Raw genomic sequence first — 18,175 nt, forward strand, 5'->3', positions numbered from 1 at the left:
TCAGTACAGAAAGCTGATGGGTGGAACAACACGCAGGTCCTATTTTAACTGCTAAAGCTGAGGTTCTCAATTTCCTAGCTTTCTTTGCTGAAGAGGGCAAGGCTTATCAGATGGTGACTACCTACTGGTCTGCAGTTTTAGCAGAGCATATTGAGGTAAATGGAGCACCTGTGGGGGAGCATCTTCTAGTGTGATGGATGCTTCAAGGATTACGCATAGAAGTAATGCCTCGTAGGACTCAATAATTCTGTCCTTTGGGACGTAAATGTGGTGTTGAGATTCCTCCAATCTTCATGTATCGACAAGGTTTTAGAAGTTCCGGCCCTGGATCTGCTGGGCCGAGGGTTTTCTCCAGACAGTAATTTTTCATAATTCCAGATGTACTGTAGGTAAGTAGAGAGTGATTTTATAACCGCATTTTCCAAATCAACCTAAACTACAGAGGCATTGCTGGGGGGGGGCTTTGGGACTATAGCCCCGGGTCTTTTGGTTGTAGCCCCGGATAGAATCTCAGGGTCTACAACCAAAAGGCTAGCTAGCCCCCAGTTCCGACAGTCCCGACATTATTGTAGGCCAGGATCTTTTCCAGAACTAGCAACACCTCTGCTAAACTATGTGTAGTTTGTTGTTTAAAAGCCCCTGAAGACGCGACAGAGCAGGTGTGTAGAGACACCAGGGGTCAGCTGTTTATTGCAAGGAGGACACTGCATTATGCAGCATTGTCTAGGACTCTGGCCCATTGGTTTGCCGAGGGTTCTCTCATAAGCAGCTACTTTGTTTTGGCGCTCTATCACTGGGATGTGCTATGGCATCTACAGCATTACAAGCAGGCCACATTTGAAAGATATAACGAAGGTGATGGAATACTCCAGCAATTCTGTGTTTAGGAACTTACATATTAAACCTATATATATATATATACTGGCGATGTTGGTGGTAAGCTTTAAGAGGCCATAATGCTCACCTATGTTCTTGACACAGAAAGCCGATTTCAACATTGGAAAGTGTTGATTCAATTAAAGACAAGGAGGCACACATTATCCCACCTGAACATGTTAAGACAGGATATTTCCTGCAGATTACGTCTCATGTATTTGCTAATGTGATGTTTCATGATCTGAAATAATACATGTGTAAATTGTGCCTCTGTATGCCTTCATCGGGCTTACACCTTTGCGCTACCCTGCCCACAAGGATTCCAAAGGTAATCTTGTAGACCAGTAGAGGAAATGTTTGCAAAGCCAGCAAATGATCTTCGAGTTTGTATTGGATCCGAGTTGGTACCAGGGTTTTTCGTTCAGCAGTTGGTAGGTCCTCCAGGTATGCAAGGGTTCACTGTGTGAATAACAGACTGGAGCCTGTCAGTACTGCTCTGCATGCAGTGATTGCTGGACTGGACATATCACAGTGCATAGCATGTTGTTGCTTTAAGAACTGCAGGGGTTCTCCGTTTTTGAGAGAAATTTGAAATTGCTGCTTCGGCTTCAATGAAAAAGAGAAGCATAATGCTCATATCCGTGTATTGAATTCATTCAAGAGTTTCCCACTATTAATAATAATACAGACAAGTCTGGAAAATCTCAACTGCTGCTCAATCCAATGAAATCATTTTAACAACAAAAAAAAATAGGAGTTTGTAACATTAACTGGCAAAAATACTGGTCAAAACTAGTCATCATGAAATAACATGGCTTGGTACGCAGACGGTTCGTGTGACAAAACCAATAAAGGCGATTTGGTATCATTGCTAAAGCACCATGGAAAGAGTCAGGACCAATAACATAATCTATAAAAATGGAAAAATGCCACAAAATAAATAATTTGAAGAAAGTAATGGGAACATGCATAAAAGGGATCAGGTTTCAAAGAAAGGGATGAACACACAATGAGGTAAAAACAGGCAACCTTACCCACGAACAACACAATTTTGGAGGACATAAGACTGTAGAACCACTCAGGGTTGGAGGGGGTGATGCACTCAGGGTTGCATCGCCCCCTCCAATCAACATTCCCATTACCCTACAGCCGATAGCCATAGTTAAGTTGAATCGGAACCCACAAACCACAGATCAGGATGGTGTGTGGGTATGGAGGTTGTTACCGAAGGAAACTGTATCACTGTTTGCGGACACCATGCTGCTATATTTGGGAGATCGCAAAGGCTTCTGCCCTATAGTGTTTAGAATGGTGAAGACTTTGGGAATCATTAGGGTTTCAAAATAAACGAGACACAGTTCTCTCTCGATAGTGGAGACAGAACTGGGCGAAAAGGTAGCTCAAAGAGGACCTCATTGTGGTTAACCTGTAAGTATCCTGGAGGGGACCAGTTGCAACTGGACCTATGGGCAGGGGTGTTGCTAGGGCTGTAAAAGATCCGGGACTATGCTAATGCCAGAACTGTCGGGACTCGGGGCTAGCTAGCCTTTTAGTTGTAGCCCCTGAGATTCTATCTGGGGGTACAAACAAAAGGCCAGGGGCTATAGCCCCATCAGCCACCCCACACCCCCTAGCAATGCCTCTGCCCATGGGCAAGCAGTCCCCTCCCTACTATTTAGATCTGTTTTGGCAACAGTAATATATAACATGGAAAGGACAGGCAATGGTTTCTGTTATCTATACACATAATTCCCCAAAAGGACATAAGTACCCACTTCCAAGTCCCCGTACAACAGACAGCTTTGAAATCTGCCTGCATTTTGCAGGTGCAAAAAACATGCAGATTCTATAAGAATCCACAGCATTTCCGCCCGCATTAAACTTTCATGAATGCAGAGGTGCTGATGGGTCTGTCAGGCCAAGAGGTTGTGCCAGGGTGAATAGTTTATTTCGATCCATCTCCCCACCTGTCTCACACCTCCAGGATAGTCGAAAGGTGAGCTAACAGTTGTGGATGGTTCTTACCCAAAATGTGCGCAAGGGCTGCAGCGTCAAAAATAACCACCTTCGGGTGGAAGTAAATGTAAAAAAAGCCAAAAACTGGAATTGATACTGGAACAAAACCTAACTTTAACCAAATAAGTGTTTGACAGAAGGCATTATTTGATTCTATGTAATTGTATGAAATACGGAAAACAGAGTGTTTTTCATAGCTAAGTGTCAAGTTTTGCCAAGTAATTATCTTCAAGCACTTCGGTCGCACAACAGGTTTAACTGGTAGGGCGGGTAAAACTGAAGAAAATGTGATTACTCCTCAGGATTCTTCACTTATTGCACACCCTGCCAGAGCCCACAGGGAAACCGGAGTCCACATCTGAGAAAGCTAAAAGAGGACGGAGTGGGTGCCGAATTGGATTGAGAGACGCAAGCCTAGGGATGCATGGCATGATGGCCAAGTCTGCCACGATAATACTGGAATCCATGTCAGAAACTCTGGCTGGGCTCTGGTATGATTAGAATAGATCAAGCCAAGGAGAAAAACACAACTGCTGTGAGTCTGCAGGTGAGTACAATACTGAAAGATCAAGTGAGAGAAATGCTTCAACACAGCACTGGGCTCTGGAGAAACAAGCGCACACGTGAATTGTGGGCGCTCGGTGGTTTATTAAAATAGGGAGTGCCCTAAAATAAAGACGTTGGAAAATGTAAGGAAAAAGCACAATCTTGATAAGCATGCATGTAGGGATAGGAAATTACAGGGTACAGCTGGGGACCTGCTAGGTCTGGACGCCTACTAGAACGGGCTTAAGTAATTGCAATGCGAGCTAGTGAGGATCAGTAATGACAAAGGGGTTTAGAACATAGTGTGCGTCAGAAACAATATATTATGCATGATATGTTCTCATACCCATAACTGTTGGAACTCTATTTGCTAAAAAGAAGGTGCTTTCAAAATTACAGTGTAGACTGTTCTTTAGCTGAAGCAAGACATGAAAGGGATTCCTGTGCAGTAATCCAGGATCCAAGAGCCAGAATTTCTGGATTCTTCTACACTGCAAAGCAACTGCGGTTAACAACAGTACACACTATGTCAACCTTAGCCATGCATTTTTGCTTTAGTGTTCATTGCCTTTGTGTTTCCAAGCCCAGTAGTGCAGCCTGTTAGATTTGCAAGAGACTTAAAGTGGGCCTGCATGCCACGAGCCAAGTATTTTCAGGAGAAAGGGTTTGCGTCAGTGATATCAGAAAAGAAATGTCCTATGTTTTGCTTTGGTAGGTAAGATTTTCATTATTATAACTCTTCCTGACCTGTGTCAATCCCAGAACTTTTTTGCTTGGACTTTTAACTATTTTACCTTGTCCCTAGCTGAACGGGAATCTTTTTCCCCCCTCTCACCTAGTCTTCTACTCTTTTTATGGGTGACCTCTGTATGTCTCTCCATAGTGTATGGTTATAGTTTCCTATAACTTTTGGGGCTAGGCTGGGTTGCCCCTTTCAACTCCCGTTAAATTATCTTTCCTATACTTGGATGAACTACTGTTCCCAAGTAATAAAGAAGGATTTTCATCCCCTTTACATTTTGTATAAGTGAGCCAGCACACTCCACCTTATGTGGAGTACTGGGGGATACAATGTATCCGCTTTCTTACTTACCTGGTAACATTGTGTTAGAATTGCGAGTTTACATGAATTGCTGGTGGCAGTGGTTTTACCTTTATGACATTTAGTCTTTATTACTCGCTGGCTCCTCGGTAATCTACACAAGGGCCACCATTTTGCTAAAATCGTGGGCTCCGTTTTTTTGTAATTTCTTGTGTGCTTGCTGTTTCTGAGGTCTTCCTCTGCCATTCTAGATGGGAACGATCTCAGTGGAAGTTTTGTCTTCGGCAAGAATCCTTTGGATTCCCCGACCAGTCTCCCGGGTGTCTAAGAAGGCAGGAAGTGAGGGAGGAGTCTAACACTCTGCATCCCTCTTGTCTTTCACCATGCATGAAAGGAACCAACTCCCAGTGGGGGGCTGGCTTCCTGATTGGACAGCCAGACCACCCTTTGCTGTAAAATACAGGGAGAGAATGCAAAAGTTGTGCTGTAGTTCCTGTTAAATACACCGAACCTGGAAGCTGCTGACAAGTCGACTACTGGAGCTGAAACCGAAGAGGAAGATGAAGAAAAGACAGCTGTAGCGATTTCCAGCGACCGGAGAGCCTGCTGTGAAACCAGAGCCTGCTCTTACCCTTCTTTCCAATCAACCTGGGGATCCCGAAAAGGATGACCCAGAACCTGGTGAGACCCACTAGAATCAAGAAGACCTGCATTTTGAGCCATCCCTTGACGTGCTGCGACCTTGCCTGCAATACCCCAATACCCTGGGACCTCGAGCCATTTGGGGTGCACAGTCTTCCGAATTCTGAATCTCGCTGAAACTTTAGTGGCATCCTTCAGGACCTCCAGAGACTTGATTTGAATCCTTGAAGTCCTGGAGCAGATTAGCGACAGGAATCCGACCAGCGATATTCAGTTTTCTCTTGGTTCCTGAAATGGGCGCCAAAACCACAGAACCACATCCAGCCACAAAGAAACCCTTGCGTGGAGTCTTCAGGGTTTTTTGGCTGCAGAAGCTGAAGATGTCCTGCTGCAAACTCGTCTGAGCTGGGGTACTGTGTTGGCTGGGGTATTACTCACCTTAAGCTTTTTGTGATTCCTGTGAACCTTTGGGGGCGATTTATGTGATTGGGATCGTCTCATCGATTTCACCCAGGCCCATTGCTGGAATCCCTCTAGGGTGTCTTCTCTGAAGTCCCTGCAACCTTTCTACCACTCTAAAGTAAAAATACTTGCTAGAACAGCTTTCCTCAGGAACTCTGCCTTTTCCTACATCTGTGCCTATCCTGACCTGTTTGTTGGCCACTAGAGGCCTAGTGACCCCCCTCCTGCCACTGAGAACACTCATGCGCCAAGAATAGACAAGGACTTATAATGTTTGGGCCTTTTGCCTAGTAAATGCAACAAGTGTTTAAAGGTACTGGTAACAGGGTTGGTTTGTTAACTGTCCCTCTGAAATATGAGCAGTTACACAAGTTCTTACTATCCTTTGAATGGGTTTTGCCATTCTTAAAAGTATATAAAAGGTTATTTTATTCACCTAAGGAGGGTTATCCTGAATGTAGTTATAGGTTTATACTGTTCAATGAATTTGTGTTCCACTATACCGAAAACAGGGTTGTTTTATTAGTTGATTTCTTAACTGAGTGTCACTACATAACTGACAGAGTCTATTACCCTTGCATTACTGTAAGTAATCTAAAAGTAATTTGTGATTTTACTCACCCTGAATAGGTGTGTTCTATTCCAAATGTGTTTGATTAGGTCTGACCTGCCTAGAACTACTGCTAGTATTCTGAACAAGGTCGATGCTTTGGTTTGTGTACCTTAAGCATTGTGTTGTGTTTTTTCATTGTGTTTATGATTCTATGACAAAGTACTTACCCACCAAGATTTACCTTGGCCTATTTGTATTCATAATAAACCTTTATTTTTTATAATACGTCTGGGTGTTAGTGTTTTTTTAACCATTTGTATGCTACATGTTCTTTGTACCTTCCTAAAGCCCTGACTCCCTCCTAAGATAAGCCTGGCTGCTCTGTCTACGCTACTAAATACTCAGGTGGTACAGCCTTATACTAAGAGTGGAGTTTTGTACTGTCTCAGTTGTATGGTAAGGCTGGCTGTTGAGAAATGTGTTAGTACAGTTACCATGCGCCGTGGTTACTGGCATTAGTCAAAGACACGCAGGTGCCACATATATAAGTGTTATGATTAAGACAATGGTACTCGCTACAGTGACTTCCGACTTGCAGGAATTTGAATCTGCGCCCTGCAGATTGACCCCACATCTTTGGAGTGTATGTTTAATCTTGCTCAGCTATCTGCAGTGAGAGATCATAGACAGAAAGGGATAGTGGTGTAGGGATAACAAAGGCAACGAGAGAACTATAGAGATTATGTAGGTAAATGATGGGGTGAGGTAGGCACTTACCGGCGAAGTCTCATTCCCGAAGAAGTGGATGGTGTCGTAGCTCTCGTCGTCCAAGATGTTCAGGCAGTAGCGCTTGTCCCAGCCTTCAGGAAAGGCATCAAAGCTGATCATCCCTCCTGCAAGGGGAGAGAGAGGCAGTGTGACAAAGGCAGCTGGGATAATAGGGAGCACACATTGAAGGTGATGGCAAACTTGAGTGTATTTTGCAATCACAGGTGGGGTAGGCATAAATGGTGGCACTGACTGGTCATTCTTAGGGCAGAATCTCATTGTAGGGGATCCCTTTTCTAACTTTGTGAAAAACCTAAATGTTTTGCTGGCATCCTTAGATGCTTGACTTGCCTTTTTTTGGTCAGAGGGACTTCCACTAGCTGATATGGCTATCAGAGCAAGGGTACTTTTTAGGCACCCCATTTTGTCTGTAGGGGATTTGTATTACCCTGACGGCAGCTAGTGCAATATTAATTTGGCTACACCATGTCTGTAGCCTTTTACTGCCGCAGTAGCCAAATATTCATACGTGGTAGCCATTTGGGCACTAATTCATTTTAGAAGTCCTGCAACCTATCCATTTTGTTTTGTGGCCTTTCTGCATTCACATATGTCAGGAGGGATGGCCATAATGGATGTTCTGCCTTTGACCGCCCAAAATGGCCTCCCTGAGTGGTTACCGTTCCATTTGAAAGTAGGCTGGTTTCTCCCAGACTATCCAATCGACATATGTGAGGGTAGGCCTGAGTGGCCAGACCTTATCCAGTGGCCACCAGAACATAAAGGCTGCCTGCCTATGGGTTAGTGGGCTGCCACAACCAGCCCCTGGGTGAGTGTGTATAACTGAGGGAGACCCTGTACCATGCTCAGATCCCATTCCGAACTTACCCTGAAGCTCTGCTGGTGTAATGGACTACTCTTGAAGGTGCTGTTAAGGGGTGTACTGGCTGAGGCATAAATAGCATACATATTTTCAGTATATTATGTGAATGGTATTTTGTTTTGTGTTTGTGACAAGAGCAGAAGGCAGAGGATCAAGAGAGGCAGCAGTTGGATTAGCTCTTTCGAGCAGGGGGCTGAGTCAAACCTCTGAAAAAAAGGGCCAAGCAGGCAAAAGAAGAAAAAAAGAGAGGAACTGGCAGTAGAAGAGAGAGAAGGTGCAGAGGAGAAAGATGAGTTATCAATGTTAGAGGTGAAGAAGACAAAGCCAGAGGCTTACAGTGAAGAATTCAAGGCAGTAGCAAGAGGAGGAGGAACCAACAGATGGTTAAGAAGAGAAGACTAATGATGAGGATGAGGAGAAAGAAGTGATGACAGATGGATAGTACTGTGTTTAGCGTGAACATTTCAGATCACATAAATAATTAAGTAGATCCTCTCTCAGAACAGTCAGATGCCCCTCCAAGTGGCAACTGGTTCCATTCAGGCACATCAGCAGACAAAGGACAGTGGAGTTTCGGGCTCCTCCCCTGCTTCCTGTCCTCACAGACACACTGGAGCATTGGCTGGCTACACAAAGGGTTCCCACCAAAGACAAAACTCACATTCAGACCCCCCTCACAGGATGGGAGTAGAAGGGCTAACAAAGGACAGCCATATAGGAAATGGGGGGGAAAAAGACAGAAGCCACCATGTTACAACATAGGTGACCCTCCTGTACATACCTGCAGCTGTGAATACAGCCTGTGGTAGAAAAATGCACAAAAGTCAATACAACATGTCCACTGCCACCAGCCATAACTATATGGTTCTCACTGCAACCAAAAAGTTACAGGAGCAGAGAGAAGGGGGATATTAGGTATCCCCTCAGCACTCCACATAAGGTGGGGTGTGCTGATCTCGCAATAGAAACGTTTAGGAAGGATACAAATTGTCCCTCTTTTCTTAAAAGTAGTTCTTAGGGAAAATTAAATAATATAAAAGGAGAACCCAAAGGGCCCCCAGCAACACATACATAGGTTGCTGTGTGCTGCAAAAGTGAAACACAGATACCTTTAAGAGATATGGAGAAAAGCAAGACTCCATAAAATAAGGTAAAACAAAGAACAGAGTTCCCATGGTTGAGAGCAAATAAGAATGAATGAGGGGAAAACGACTCCCCTCATTCAGGAGAACAAGAAAAGGGTTCAGAAGTCCAGAAATAAGTCCTAGGGGTCTCACTAGGAGATGGAATTAAGCATAAAACTGATAAATCTCCCTAAGAGAGATCATACTGAGTAATGTCCTTTGCAGGACGCCCCAACCCAAATATTTGATCACCCTGTTCATGACCCGTCTATAGGCCGCATTTGGATTAGAATGGACAACGGGCATGTCAAATTCAACCTCAGGGACGTATCCAGACCACTGACTTCTTTCAGACAAGTAGCTAGGTATTCTAGACGGGACTGATCCGAGATCAATTATTCTGGAACATTAGGAGTTTCAAAACGCTCATACAGGAAGGGTATGATGTTGCCATCTTCCTCGTCTTCCTCAAAACTAGACCCAAAGCATTTGAAAAAATATGTCTTCGACTGAGGTTTGAAATTCGAAGTTGTTTCCAAGGTTGATGTTGAAGGGCCATTCGACTCCTTCAATGAGGAAGTCACAGACGCTTTTGGCTTCAGTTTTGTCCCAGTGGTCGACGCTGTCAGCGCTACTAGAGACAACATCCCTGAGGTCTTCAAACTCAGGGTTTTGGGCATGCGGATCGAAGCTGTACTCGATTCCCTGCTGGTCTTGGAAGACACAGTGGTATCAATAGCCTTGTATGGCTCTTACGAGGGACCAGGAAGGGCTGCCTTCCAGAATACTTCCATAATTATTTCACTGAACGTTTCCCATTTGGCTGCTTAGGAGGTTTTATTGGTTAAACGTACCTGCCGCTTCTCGGGTGAGGAGTCTGAAGATGAGGAACAATGGTGTTGTTTCTAAGACTTTTTCTGTGACAACGAAGAAGAAAGTGATGGAAATTGCTTCTGGATCTTGAACGTTTGCAATGCTTAGAGCGTTTTCTGGGCCTTTCTGGAGACCTGTCTCTGGAGGAACTTCTACCTTTGGAAGATTTTCTTAGGTGTGGAAGATGGAGACTTGAAAACCAAGCCAACCTAGGGTGAGCTTCAACCTTCTATCCTTCAACGCCTTAATGGTCATCAATGGATAGGAGCTTCATTTGATGACTTCATGTTCTTCGCAGAGGCACCAGCGGCAAATTCTGTGAGGAACGGCAATCAACATGTTCGAGTCACAGTCCGCACATCTCTTAAACCTTGTTTTCGGTGTAGACATCGGTAAGAATTTCCAATTTTCTCTGCTGACGAGGTTTCTAGAAATGCCGGCTCTCCGTCCTCACCAAGAAGAGAGCTCATATCCAAGCACGCATCTCTGCTGCATCTAACAACTCGGCTGAACTCTTTACAATCTGCAAGGAACTAGCCAATCCTGCCACAGTCTCTACCTTTCCTGTACCTTCCCAGGCCCTCTGCACGGCACTGGCTTCTCACTTCATTTAAAAAACTCAGGACATTCTGTCCTCACTCTCCTCCTATCGCCTCCCTCCCTCCATCCCCTGATTTTCCTCTGGCCCCTCTGCAGCCACTCCGCCTCCCTCCTTCTCTGCCTTTCCCCTTTTCTCTGCTGACAAGGTTTCTAGACAAGTCCGATCTATGAAAGTCTTGTCGAAACAGGTTCACTCCTGTTCCTGCAAAACAATCAAGGACCACATCGACTCCCTGGCTCCTGCCCTGGCTGATTTCTGCAATCACTCCTTCGCCACTGGAGTCTTCCCATCCCCCTTGAAGCACTCCCTTGTGCACCCCCTTCTTAAGAAACCCTCTGCCGACCCCTCCTGCCCGGCTAACTATCACCCTATGTCCATCATTCCCTTCCTGGGCAAGCTCCTTGAGAAACTGGCCATCTCCCAACTTAATCTCCAAACTGAATCTGTTGGTTGTCTTCATGACCATCAGTCTGGCTTCAGAGCTGCCAGAAGCACGTAAACTGCTCTCCTGAACATCTGTGAAGACCTGCTCTCTAACATTGACTCCAACACCATGTGTGTCCTCATCTTGCTTGATCTCTCTTCTGCCTTCGATACTGTCAACTATGCCATCCTGCTCAACCGTCTCCATGATAACCTGGGTATCACTGGTCAGGCTCTGGCGTGGCTGACCTCTCTTCTCCGACCGACCCTCCCAGGTCCAACTTGGGTCCTTCCTCTCTGATATCATTTTCTCCACCTGTGGTATCCGCCAGGGATCTAACCTCTCTCCCTGGCTGTTCAACCAATACGTGGCACTCCTAGCCCACTGCATCGCCACTCTCTGCCCCAATTTTCAGTGCTATGCAGATGATACCCAGCTCATTTTCAGGCTACCCTCGGCCTCCTCCTCTCCTTCCCTCATCTCCGACAGTCGGCTATCCAGGAGTGGTGTGCCGCCAATGACCTCTGCCTTAATGCCAGTAAGACTGAGATTTTACTCATGGGCACACCCACTCCCTCCTTCCCTGCAGCTCTCTGGCTGGCCTCTCTTGGCCCTCTTCCTGTTGCCACGTGCAAGGCAAAAAACCTTGGGGTCATCTTCGACTCCACACTCTCCTTCTCTCCTCACATCTCTAAGAAGTCACACTACCAGCTTCACCTCCTCAGAGGTATTCTCCCTTTCCTCTCCTTCCCCCACAAGCTCACCGTCTCCATAGCCCTGGTTCTCCCTAGACTGGAGTATTGTAACACCCTCTATCTAAACCTGCCTGCTCTACTCTCCGCCCTCTGCAACTTATCCAGAACAGGACTGCAAGACTTGTCCTTGGACTCAAGCCCAGGGATCGTATCTCTCCAGGACTGAAATCACTGCACTGGTTCCCAGTGGCTGCGAGGATTAAGTTAAAAACCCTCTGCATTGTCCACAAGGCCTTCTGGGGCCTGGGGCCCCGATACCTTCAACTCTCTCTTCCCAAATATCTTCCTTCTCGAGCTCTTCGCTCATCTGCCTCCAACTCCCTCAGGGTCAGTCGCTTCTCCAAGCAACGAGTTGGTGGTAGATCTCTCTCTTCAGCAGGGGCCTCCCTCTGGAACAGCCTTCCTGCCTCCCTGAAACTTGAGGAGAACCATCTCTGGTTCCGGAAGTACCTTAAAACCTTCCTCTTTGCTTCTGCCTTCTCTCCCCCTCCCCCCTGCTAAATTCCTGGTTGAAACTGCACCGGTTACCTGGCCACCCTTTCTGATCTCGGGCCCAGGTCCCCGCAATTTGCATACCTGCACTGCCTCCCTGGCAACCCCGGCACCTGGCGACTGTTGTTCAGTATCCCTACAGTCCCCCTACCAGCACTTATGTCTGCTCGTACCTGCACTTGCCACCATCTGGCCTTTCTATTATCCTATTTATTCTACTATCCCATTTACTGCAAAAACAGAACTGAGGCAACAGGCGTGGTGTGTGTTAGTCATACTATAATCAGCGTCACGTCTGGATGTGGGAATGGTAACCGTCAAGGGGCACCGAGTAGATGCTGCACAGTGCCCTCTTCTGCCAAAATTACTTTCTGAGACTGCAAAGCAGGATATGAATATATCTCAGATGAGGAATCTGTGGGAGGACACAATCCATTAGAAGAGGCCAGAGTCCCAGCAGCAGATAAGTAACATGGGAACGATGGAATTGGTCGGAGGATGATAGGCAAATGTCAGTTTTGTGTGGAGACAGCAGAACAAGCTCCTGCAACCCTTAACTTGCTCTACGCTGTTCAATCGCTGCAGGAAGATGATGTTGTAGATGGCCCAGTCTTGCATTCATGACTATTGTTTGAAACACCAGTCTGAGAAGTCTCCTGGCTCTGCACTTGATAAATCACGTTTTTGTATGGTGGACCAGGGACAGAACACTCACACAGGGGAAAAGCTAAGTTCACCAGCTTTTTATTCTAGCAAGGGAAGGGAGTTATAAAACAAAAAAAGGATATCCCACTTGGCCGTATACCACAAATGGTACATATTAGAGCACTAAATAAACCCGCAGTGGGAACAATTTCCTACATCTAGCTTAGCCCACTCTATCAATGTTCACAATGTCTCCCTACCTTTAGGTTCATTCCATCCCAGGGTCCAGAGGTCAGAAACAATGTTTGGAAGAAGTCTTACAGGGTCTGCGAGGGAAGCATCTAAAACACAAGAGGGGAAAGCTACAGCTAACAGTATCAGGACAGAAGAGTAACAAAACTAAATACAAGGGACTTTACTAATAGGACCTACTGCCCCCTGCAAGGTCAAAGCCCTACTTGAAAAACCACTTCACTCATAGACTGTGTATTTAAAGCGCCCCAGCGCATTTCTTTCTTGGCCTTAACAGTTTCTCCCATTGGAGATACAGTTGTCCTCTGATCCTGAGTTTCCCTCCTTGGCTTTATGTATTTAGGCATGAAAAAAGCCTACAAGCCATACCCTATTAATCTGCCTGCCCATAGGTGCCCAACGATTACCAGCTGGACTTTCCATCTCTCCGCACCCCCACCCCTGCTTTGCATGTGTGTTTTGCAGACTGCAGTTGCCTCACCCACCAGCCCTGGATGACACTCTTGGGATTGAACCCACAACAGGCTTTGAACTAAGTACCAGATCCTGCCAGACTCCAGGATCTGGGTTCTAGCTTCCAGCAGTCTCTTAAAATGGATTTCCAAAATCAACCCAGGGGGTGAATTCTGAAAGGCCAAACTGTGGTGAACAGGGAGACACTTAGATCTAGCCAAATGCAATCAATGTAAGGTCACAGAGCAGCAAGGCTTAGTTTCGGGAGGTTTGTGAGTGGTCTATGCATACAATGAGTCCACACAGAACAACACCAATAATCTCAGTTAAACGGGTAAGTACATAAATATACAATCATGTATTATGCCTTTAAAATAGACACTACACAAGTAAAACCTCTAGGCAAATATTCTCACAAACTTACTATAAAACAGATTTATACATTCACTCTTAGGATAAGAAAGAAAGCATTTCATTCAATAACCAGTATAACACAGGTAAGTACTTGGATGCATGAAATTCGGTAAAGACACTTTAGAATAAACCTAGAACAGGTTCCCTAACACTTCAAGTCATAAATTGGTTTTCAAACATTGATAAGCAGAGTTTAATCATTAAAATGTTCTTGATTAGCAAACACACCCATATGATTAGCAATGTTTTACTCATATTTTTAATATCACCAGAAGTTATTTGCATCCAAAACATAAAATGAGCATCAATACAGCATTTTTTGATATTAGTGAGACATATCAGGCCTCGCACGTTTTTATAATTAGACCTGCAGGTCTAGTGGTATTTTAGTGTACCTACTTGACCTAAAATAAATGCATTCGACCCATAGCAACAGGTGACAAAAAATATAAATGCGCTTTCTGTAAAATGGTGCATGTTACCACAAACCCACTTTATGTTTGGCATACTGCTGCCAGCTATGCGCAGTGGAACCTATTTGACATTTACTGCAAAAAAAGTAAATGTTAAATAAAAGTTGTAAACACCCCCTGCGAACGGTACTCACCCTACATAAAATCTACTTGACTATGCGACAGAGCGAGTGGACTTCGCAGGTGCTACTATATAATGCAATAATAATCATGGAGCAAAGTGTGATCTGGAGGCTACCTACAGTGTGTAGTATTGCAGTAGATGTGTCAATGTACAGTCTGGATGGAACTATTGATCATTCTTTTGCATAAACATCTAGTTAGCCTTTTGTATTCATTATGTAAGACGGAAGAAAGTAAAAGACTAAGCAGAGTAGATGGCATAGCAGACAGAGAAATGGTCAAACTAGGTGGAATATTGTAGTTTGCTGCCATCTCACTTTCAGGTTAACTGGTAATCAAACCGCTCATGCGTTGAGCACCAGTTGCGCAGATAAATGCAACCAGCAGGTCACACAACTAGATTTGCCATTAAAAGTAGTTGTCATCATGTACATTATCAAAAGTGTTCACTCATCAATGTGATGCACCTTCCCCAACAAAAATCTAGTTGACATTGAGATTAAGATACACTAACCGAAACTTTACTGTGAACCATGGAGATAATACATTGTTTTACAGAATCAATACTGTAGTTATGCATTATGCAACAACTTAAATTGTTAGGAATGGAATTGCATGACTGTCTTTAATAAAGTTATACATACTGGTATTTACCAAAGAGGATATAGTTAGCCTAATAAAAGTATCATCCAGATGATTTCTGGTTTTCAATTGTTTGAAAAAGAAAACAAATCTTGCCTAGCACTACCACACAAACCTTTGACACTTATTTATTCATTTATTACATTTGTTGTACGCCCAAACCCAAGGGTATCACGGCGTAGTTACAGGAGAATACTTAACTTTAAGGTTACATATGATATGAATACTTGATCTTAGTTGTTACAAATATAGACATTTGCAACAGTCACATATATGATATTTACATGGATAGTACACAGGACCACAGTGCTCAGTATTTATGAAAGAGCCAGGTTTGGATTAGTTTCTTGAATTTGATCAGTATGGGTTCATTGCTAATATTGGAAGGGAGCGAATTCCAAATTCTAGGAGCTGCAACCGTGAAACTAGAGTTGCCTGATCCTGCTTTGTTAAAAAATGGGACTTATAGCTGTAGCTTTGTATTAGATCTAAGGCACCTGGTTGTACCTTTGCGATTTAAACAGTTGTTGAGGTAGGAAAGTGCATTACCTGTGACACATTTATGAGTGACTGAGAGAGTTTTGTGGTGTATCCTGGCTTGGATGGGTAACCAGTGTGCCTCTCTCCTGTGGTGCAATATGTGGTCCCTTTTGCTTATGCCTAGGGCTGCTCTTATTGCTTTGTTCTGAAGAAATTGCATTTTGTTGATGGTTTTTTTAAGTGCCTAAGAGGAGTATGTTACAGTAATCTAATTTAGTTCAAATAAGGGCTCTTGCTAGTGTGATTCAATTTTGTTGTGTGAGGAAGGGGCGACTTAATGTGATGAGTTTAGTGATTTAAGAGTGCAGGATGATTACTATTGCACTCTCTCTCCATTAGCCCTTTTGATCTTGCAGTGAACAGAGAAGAGGGTGGCGAGAGCCTTGAGAGCCAGAGAGGAATTCAGGGTGAGCAGTGCTTTCATTTAACAGGGTAACTTAAATAGCTAACTTTGCTACACAAGTGTCTATTTAATTAGCAAACCTACAGAATTGCATAGCAAATTGCTATGCGACACTGCTTATTTGATGCCTTGCTTAGTAAGTCCAGCCCTAAAATGGTTTGGGGCCTTGTGCCCTAAAGCTATCAGTTCCAAAGTTATGCTTTTCAGGTAGGTTTACTAAGAGATTGGAACATGCCAATGGTAATATGCAAGTAAATTTCTGTTAAGTAAACTCACTCAATCCCAGTCATTATGATAGGCCTACGAAGGGATCATTGACAAGGCCTCCTATGACCAAAGTCAAGAAAGAGGGATTTAGGGACAGACCTTTGTGCTTATTTAACTGTGGAGAACAGCGCTGGCCGAAAGAACAAGTATGTTAACTTACCCCCCCTGACTCATATTTCTCCAGAGACCACTGCTGAAGTTCCGGAATTTGTTGGGTATAAAATCTTCTGTGTTTGGTCTGGTCGAGAAAGGCCCAAGGGTCTTGTGCGCAGAAGTCACCTTTGGAGGCAGGATATAGTTTTCATCGGTCATGGCATTTGAATCTTTGATCCAGACACCTTCCAGCAGAACACCCAAAATGAAAAAGCAGGCTACCTTGGGACACCTCTAGGATTTGAAGAAGACAGATTGCAACGCGATCTTCAATGGATGAACAAAGGAGCAGTTGCTGCATGGCTTCAGTTGATGCAAGAAGGCTGAAAATGCAGGAGCTGGCTTCTTGTAGTGCAATTTCGAAGATCCTCCAAATTCCAAAGATTCACTTGGAACGGCGATGGCTGAAGCAAGGTAGAGCACGAGCGAGCGGTTTGGTCCAGGGACAATTCTGAAGGCTCAGACGACACAGATTCACAAGCAGGGATCAAGACTGATCATTCCGACATGTCGAGGGATCGAACCACCGACAAGGATCATCTTGAGATCAGGACAGAGGAGCACAGCGTAACTGGGACTTCACAAGAATTGGTGCTGGTCGTCTGCAGGCGTCATCCTTGGGTTGACAGCGGGCTGCTGTTCTTCATAGGGCACTTGGCTTCAATAGTGATCTGAAGAATGGCTGCACGTGTCCTCCTTTTATCAACGATTCAGACTGGAAGCTCGCCCAGGTGCACCAATAGTAAGGATCTGCACCATACAAACTTGCAGTGGTAATCCCATTGTGGATAGCCACTGGCCACAACATCTGCCCAGCAACAGACATATAGGGCCCAGGATGTATACTGATACCAGACAGTCCCAGCCCCCACATCCGGGCACACACACAAACTGCCTCTTTGCCCGGAAAACAGCAGCTTGCCCCATCAAAGGGCTTCCCATATATGGCCATTCCAGACCCGAGAGGTAGGGAAAAGACCAAAGAACAATATGACCAAAGAACAGGCAAAAGCACAGTGACTGACCGGAACTAAATCCTGCGTCTGCAAATGATATCTGTACCCACGACCACTAGGACTCCCTCGACTGGACCAAGCGCAGGAGAAAGTGTCCCCAGCGCAATACAGAACCTCAGCAGTGGGCTTTGGAGAAATCAGAGGGAGTGGGGTGCACAACTGCTCCTTTCCCCTTTATCTTCCATAGGGTTACATGAGTGTAAAGTCGTATCCCTATCTCTCTCGTTCCTAACTCAGATCATCAGATGGTGGTCTAGTTAAGGATCCCTTCCTGGGTCTCTCCTAGTGTTATGGGATTCAGAGTTACCTGAACTTTGCTTAACTCTTTGAAACTATGAATTGCAACCAATGGCATTGTAAAATTACGTAATAAACCTCCATGAAAATTATATCTTTTGGAAATGATGACTTTAGGGCACTAGGCCCCAATCCATCTCAGGGTTAGATTTATTAAGTAATGGGGAACTGTTTTAGTGTTGCTCTAAATTGTTTTTACTATGTTTTATGCATCAGACTACTTTGCAATGCGCTGGTTTTGAACCAATAGCTTTCCTTTATTCTCACAAGAGTGAATGTGTATATGTATTTTATGGTAAGTGTATGATAATATGTGCCTAGAGGTTTCATTGCGTACGGTGTAATTTAAAGGCCTAATAAATCATTGGACCTCATAAGTATGGCGGTAAGGCAACAACGGTGCCTGTAGCGCTACCGGCCCCATTGCTACCGTACCGCCA

The 18,175-nt window shown here is 44.6% G+C and overlaps 1 protein-coding gene across 1 annotated transcript in view; it reads right to left on the bottom strand.

The window, feature by feature from the left end:
- PMM1 (phosphomannomutase 1) overlaps positions 1 to 18,175 on the bottom strand; it is a 204,278-nt gene that overhangs the window by 74,457 nt on the left and 111,646 nt on the right. Inside the window, exon 7 of the mRNA XM_069652766.1 lies at positions 6,915 to 7,030. Coding sequence (XP_069508867.1) covers positions 6,915 to 7,030 — 116 coding nt within the window. The remainder of the gene's footprint in view (positions 1 to 6,914; positions 7,031 to 18,175) is intronic.

This window comes from Ambystoma mexicanum, chromosome 3p (assembly GCF_040938575.1).
Source record: "Ambystoma mexicanum isolate Mex_15411 chromosome 3p, UKY_AmexF1_1, whole genome shotgun sequence".
Classification (NCBI taxonomy): domain Eukaryota; kingdom Metazoa; phylum Chordata; class Amphibia; order Caudata; family Ambystomatidae; genus Ambystoma; species Ambystoma mexicanum.